The sequence below is a fragment of the Crinia signifera genome, chromosome 2, assembly GCF_055691185.1.
Source record: "Crinia signifera chromosome 2, ASM5569118v1, whole genome shotgun sequence".
Taxonomy (NCBI): Eukaryota; Metazoa; Chordata; class Amphibia; order Anura; family Myobatrachidae; genus Crinia; species Crinia signifera.
Window position 1 is genome coordinate 118,331,635 of NC_139218.1, and position 7,317 is coordinate 118,338,951.

Here is a 7,317-nt window from a genome sequence, read left to right on the forward strand (position 1 = left end):
TGCCCAACCCCGCTTACAGTGGCTATTATATTGTTTGGCCATAAACACAGACATTCCGTATGGCAACACACAGTTTCACAAACAATTACTCATTTTAGCCTCAAAAGATTTCGCTAAAACAATTGAAGGGGGGGGGTTAAGTCTGGATACTCTGGGGAGTAGATGTCCTCTGCAGGCCCTAAATAAAGCAGCCAAGAATGTCCGGCTATGATGAAAAGTCTGTTTCCTACAAGCAGACTGCATTCTTGACTGTAAACACACACCACCCTTTTATACAAGTGATCTGACCAATAGAATGATCTATATTTAATACTTTTGCAAAGGTTAAGTCTACAATACATGTACTTATAATAGTGTGATATATAAATCTATTTACTAGACTATCATGACAATACTTCTCAAAAGGTCACAGATTTACTGACTGACCTCTTAATTCATTTAAAAATCAAATATTCAGCTTTTAAATACATGGAATTTCTAAAGTTTCTAAAGAAACAAGTAACAAGCAGAACACATTGTCCAAGGCCAATCTGTTTTAGTGCTGCAGCTCTGTTAGCATTACCTTCCCACTCCATTAAACACAGCTGCAACTCCTCCAGCATCTTTAGGACAGTGCCCTGATGAGAACCGATACAGGTCAAAATGCTAGGACCGTGTTGCCGAATTCACTGGTCCCACCCATGTGTACAAAACAACCAATCCATGCTGTACAAAGCATAACTACTAGATTCAGTTCTTGCCTGTTGGATTTGCTAGAGAAGCAAGCACCTCCCTCCTAACCTAGAAACCTGCTGCAGATAAGTGCATTGTAAAAAATATAATATATATATATATATATATATATATATATATATATATATATATATATATATATATATATATATATATATATATATATATATATATATATATATATATATATATATATATACATACATACACATACACACACAATGCTATATCATGCAAATTATTTAGCCTGGTTTAAATAATGGCTTTACTTGCTGTTTCACTGGAGTTGTGAAAAAAAAAAAAACACAGATCTCTAATGACATTGTGTAGCATATGTTGAGTGTCACTGCACTTGCACAACCATTTATTACCCCCTCACACACCACTATACTTGGGTGCTCATTGTATTAAGATATATTCTACATTCTGTTGTAGAATCACCATACAACGCTGTAGACACCTTGCAGTAAAGTTTCACATTTTTGTACTTTTTTCTTTCCCCACACTTTACCATCCACGTGATCTACAATTGAGAATGGTGAAAAGTGCAAAATAAATCCAAGCACCAGGCCCAAAGCATAGTGACAAATCATTACAGTTATTGGGGGCCCAGTTCAACATTTACCAAACAAAGTGAGCGGAACTATTTTCAGCTTTTTTTATGTCAAACTTTTGACTATGTTCATTGCATATCGGCCTAATGTCAACCTTTTCCATGTGTTGACCAAAACCCTGCGATTTTATACAAGAAAAACAAATCATCCAAAAATAATACTTAAAAAAAATTAAAGACTAAAAAAACTTACTTAATCATGGTATTACCAATTGCACCCATGCATTTTGTGTTTATCGCTTGGGACTTTCTAAGAGTGGGCTATACACTAGGAGAGTTCCATGCATTCTTTTTTCATGTGTGAACGCAGCGATCAATTGCATGAAAACCATCCAAATCGCATGTGATTGACAGCAGTTTTGATGTGCGGTGTCCTGCATATCACACCAGAGCCTGCAGAAGCGGTCTGTTTGATTACACACACACAAACCAAGCAGTTTCGGGTGGGATCACATAGGATACCTTCCCGCAGTGCACCATTGGCACATGTATAGCAGTAGCCACTAGAATAACATTAAGGCAGAAAACTCTAGACATGGATTTTAAAAATTATAAAACGCAAACTCTACTGAGCATCAACCAATTCATACCAATGAGAAATAAACAACATTTAAAAAAATTAGGGAAATCATAATATAATCCCCCAAATCATTACCAGTGTTGACATTATTCATGTATATACTTTGGAATATTTTCTTGGGTACTTGTTTCCTAGAACGGGGCCCAGATTTCCTACGTACGCTAACGAAGCGTGACGAGTGCAGCGAGCCCTGCGAGGGGTGGCGGAATGCATCATCCGACCTTTTCATACCCCCACTATCCACGCCGGCGTGGAGTTCATTTTATATAGTGGCAAGCCCAGCGTGAGGATGCGGATTACTTAACATGTATTCCGCTTACCACACTATATAAAATCAACTCCACGCCGACGTGGATAGTGGGGATATGAAAAAGTCGGAGGACGCGTTCCGCCGCCGCTCGCCACACTTCGGGATGGCGTGGATAGTAGGGGGTGCATAAAACCTATTTTTAGGACATACAATCATATTATTGTATACCTAATGTAATGGCATCGCACACCCTATAAAATCTAATGCGATTTTGCGGCAGGTGTGATGCCCTGGGGCACACAGAGCAGTGAATAAATTACATGAAAAAAATTGCATCGCATGGCACTAAAAGGCCCTATGTGATGCGATTTCCCTACGCAGAATAGCCCACTAAGCAAATATCTTAGTGGGCGCCGTTCTAGGAAACAAGTACCTTTTCTTGTATTATCTATAAACCCACAAAAAGTAAAGTACTGTTGCCATCCTACTGCCATTTGCTAGGAACATTAAAAATAAATAAAAATACACTAGTGAGGAAAACTAATTATGTAGGCATTCTACTTAAATGTAGTCTGGGGTTTTGTTACATGGTTTAAACTTTTTTATACAATTTTATAGGTCATATTGCAAATGACTCAAATTTTGAAAGAGCTGGAACCAAGAACCATTAAATTCTAAATCGTAAAATAATTAATCAACATACGAAATATATTAGAGCTTAGCATTTGTTGACCATCTAAGTTCCATCATAAAGCACACTGCTGAATCCTATTCAAAGTGTACATGATAGATTGTTAAGTTGTAAGTCACCCAACCATGCTCCGTATTAAAACCTATAAACCTGTGGGTGCAGATCTGTATCATAGAATCTTCCACTTCACTAGTAAAAAGGTTAATGAATATTTGAAGCCAACACAGGGAAGATGCTTAGGACATTTTTTTCAGGTTGCCAAGGAAATGACTAGTAGTGACACAGGATTTGAAAGGCCTATTTAAGAGAAAACAATGACTAAGACGGGAATTAAAAAGTGTCATTTTTGTGAATACAATTGTCTGGATGAAATGTTATTATCCCCATAGTGCTGTCAATCATTTCTGCATGTGATTGATAGCACAGCATTTAAAGAGAGATTACAATGTTCTTTGAAATTTAAGCCCTGTTTTTCTTCAGCTTTTAGGAGATGTAAAAATGTAGTGACCGCTGAAGCAGAGCAGAAGACAATAGAGGCAGTAGTCCTGTAAGCAGAAAAATAATAAAGTCTACAAAAGAAATGGAACACAGGAGAAATAAATTGGGCGTACAAACTAAAAGGTCCAATTTCCTAATTTGTTCAAGAAGGAGGACAAAAGGACTAAACTGTAAAATCTAGTTCAAAAGAGGTGTCATTGCTGTTAAATGGTTTGTAACTCATAAACAGATGTACACTGAAGTATTTCATTTGAGTGTTACCTCTCAAAATATGAATCCATCTGCAGTACGAATACACTGAAGGGGTGTCACTGTAAGCATTCACTCATACAAATAATGCCACCTCCACCACCCCAAAAACCTGTTTGATGCAAACCCGAGAAACTATGCATACGTTTATTGTATACTATCTGATTGTTGAAGGTTAGCAACGCATAAGCCTCAGGGAGGGCTTGCCTCTTAATAAATACATAAAACAACAAAACACATTTACATGCAAAGACCATATGTCACACCCTGATCCTCTTTCAGGAGCTGGAATACCCTTGGGCTTATGGAGTTCTGGTTAGCGTGCAATTTGCCACCTAACCAGACTTAACAGCTAGATGCTCTTTGCAAGTACACACTAAATATAAAATTGAGCAGCTACATCACAACAATCACAAATAAAACTACTAAAGCATGTTTAGGCAATAACCTCATTGCCAAAGAGAAAATGATGACATTATACTTGGAACAAGCTCTTCACAGTCATGAAAAAAAAAAAAGTAAAAGAAACACAAAGGCATGGTTTCTACTGAATAGTGTATGCCACTGTATATTAAACACTGTCACACAAATAATGGTGAATGACCAATTATGTATTTTCAATCAAGCTGGTTTGATAATGTTCCTATGGGGGGGGGGGGGGGGGGGTGTAATTCTGCACAAAAGCCAGAGGTCTTGTCTGTAATAAACTAACTATATATAAGAACGTATGTAAAAGTGGTTTAAACAATGGTATATAACAGTACCATATGGAGGGGGAGGGAAAAACAAAAAATGACCTGTTATCTACCAAAATGACAACATGAGCCCCAATGGTCAGTTTGTTTTACCAGAACAGAACTTTAAATGGTGTCAGAGTACTGTACAAAATAACCCATTACAAATCATAGCAAGTTATTTCGGGCTAGAGTATTGGTTTAGAGTAGACTATGCAGTTACACCATAGGGAATATAATAATTTTTTTTCCTCGGGCCTTCAGTTAAAAGTAAACAGCCAGTTGTCAGAGATTTTTTTATTTTTAACATTTACTATATCACACTATAGGTGCCAAGGTTTATTGCAAACAACTAAAACCTAGAGCAGATTGCTCATGACCACTTTGCATTGAGTTCACATATTTTACATTTAGGAGACACAGGATGACCTCACAGCATGAACCACATAGCATGGAGATGCAACAAAACAAGCGTATACATAGGCCCAGAGAGTCAGTATACCTTGATAAAGTCTTGGAAAAATGAAAAAGTAAAGACAAATAAATAAAATAAAGGACTGGGCATGTTGTCACTACATTGGAAACCATTGGACTTGTCACTTCTGATGGTGCTCTCTTTAGTATGGAGTTGGTCATCAAACACCTGTAATGTACAGTAAGCATTAGAGGTTCACTCACAGCACCCCACTCCCGTGGGGCAGAGCCTGGCCGCACAGCACCCCACTCCCATGGGGCAGAGCCTGGCCGCACAGCACCCCACAGGCAGCAGTGCTCGGCCACTTCTACATAGAGCGCAATGTGCGGGGCGACATTACCAGCAGGCACAGGATACACAAACATATTACAGGGAAGACCCTGCTGTGAGATCACCCATTCAGCGGTGACTGCTACTAATAATATTCAGACCCCAGGTCCCACACAGCAGCAGCCGGGCAGGATACTGGCACCGCTAGTAGTGACTGGGGCACCGTATACAGCCGGCAGAGGTACAGCGAGCCCGATCCCGCATACTCACCGCTGGTGTGTTGTTAGTCTCAGCCGCTGGTGAGAGGAGCTGCCGGGAAAGATCCGGGCCCCTGCCGCGGGTTCATCATCAGACCCAGGGGAGGAAACCCTACGTCTAGCCGACCCGGAGGAGTTCCGGATCCGGGCTTCTCGGCGTTCCTCCCCCGGTGCTGCCTCCCCGAGTCGCACAGGCCCGGTCTCAGACTGTGCGACCCCCCGTCACCCTCTATCAGGCTCCTTTCCTCTCCCCGGTCTCCGGGCCTCGAAGCCTGCCGTACTCTTACACAAGGCCCCACAGCCTGAGCGCCGGCTCCCGGGGAGGATGAAGCTCAGGATGGGAAGACAAGAAGCGTCGGAGGCACCGGGAGGCTTCCACGGCCAGCGACACAGGCAGGCTGTACAAATGGAAGCTGGAGAAAGCAATGCAGGCGTAACCAATCGATCAGGAGGAGCCTGCTCCCTTCTCTAATGGAACTTTCCTAGAGACGTCACGCAGTGTGAGCGCCCGACCCGGGTGGTGAGATCGGGGAATGAGTGACGCAGATCCGGAGGGGCGTGTGCACGCTGCCAGCACGCATGATCAGCCGCCAGTACTAGTGCCTATCAGTAGTATGGCCAATAATGTACAGCAGCAACATAGTTTTTTTTTTTAGCGAGATACCAAAGCAGACGGTTTAAGGTTATGAGACTGCAGGGACTCGAGTCAGGAACACTACATATGACACAACATTGCCCAGGCTTAAGCATTGCTTATGAGGTATAGATGGCCTCCGATTATCTTAGTGGTAGTTGTGCTCTAGTAATAGTACTCAACATCAGGGACTTTATCTTTGCTATTAGTATAGTTTTTACCCTTTACTTATGTGTCACAACATCTGCTCCACAGCACTTAACAAAGTACACAAACGGTATGGACGTAAATGACAGTACAGCACATTTCAGGATCTGGCTTATAAACAATGCTGCATCAGTGGCCTTTATACCACAGTAATACCGCTTTCACACAGCACAAATATTGCTGCTGGAACGAACTGGCTCACTGGGTGTTATTCTGGTTTACTCCTGGCAAATTCTTTCTAATACCCATTTTACACCGAGGCAAAAACCCATGTTGGAACCCGGTCAGCGTTGGTGTAAAAGGGACCAACCCAGGTCCATTGACACTGGAATCCTACCCAGGTCCTGACCAGGGTGGAACACTGGTTGGACCTGGGTAGTGGGCGGTGTAAACGGTCCTAACCCAGGATGGGACATTCGGGTAGTTCTGAAAGGATACCAGAAGGGTTGGATGCCTTTCCATAAGTCAGCTCTATGCATTCCACAGTGCATTGCAGTGACAAAAGACAGCAGCCAGTAGAAGGATGTGGCATGTGCGGACAGTGCACACAGGCTCCGGTCACCCCTGCTACCTGGCACTCCACAGATGGACCTGCCACAACCCTATCTGGCACTAGGAAGCAGCGCTGACGGGCAGTAATGGGACCAACAGCTTAAAGGAGGAGGGTGCGTGATTTTCCTCCCACTGCAGTGAACCAGTTTTTTATTTAGGGATATATACCCTACCTACAGAAATCATAATTGGGAGAGGCTGCACTTTTTAATAGCTATGTGTGCTTGTGCACTGAATATAACTTTTTGAAAAACTATTTTACAAAATAAACCAACCTACATTTTTTACTGCTAACTTGTCATGTCTTTTAAATCATTGAGGGAAGGTTGGCTGGCAGTTTATTAGTCCTAAAATAGACATTTTTAATGTCATCCATAGGGAAAAGCAGGGCTGACCCAGGATCAGTGTAAACGGCACAGACCCGGGTCTGACCTGGGTCACAGTGCTGTGTAAATGGGGTAAGAAGCTGGAAAATCCTGTGTTCAAAGACCAGGGTCCGATCAGGGATTTTGGTTTAAAAGGGGTATTAGATGGCCAAAATCATGTGCACTGTAGGTGGGCAGATGTAAAATGTG

The 7,317-nt window shown here is 41.9% G+C and overlaps 1 protein-coding gene across 5 annotated transcripts in view; it reads right to left on the minus strand.

Annotated features, from left to right (window-relative positions):
• HIPK1 (homeodomain interacting protein kinase 1) overlaps positions 1 to 5,875 on the minus strand; it is an 82,934-nt gene extending 77,059 nt beyond the window's left edge. For 4 of the 5 annotated variants that reach the window (XM_083172762.1, XM_083172761.1, XM_083172758.1 and 1 more), the window contains exon 1: positions 563 to 580. In XM_083172762.1, coding sequence (XP_083028888.1) covers positions 563 to 575 — 13 coding nt within the window. In that variant the 5' untranslated portion in view covers positions 576 to 580. Of the gene's footprint in view, positions 1 to 562; positions 581 to 5,362 lie in introns of those variants that run through there. The other variant, XM_083172759.1, reaches the window with a different exon arrangement.
• Positions 5,876 to 7,317: the final 1,442 nt, after the last annotated feature.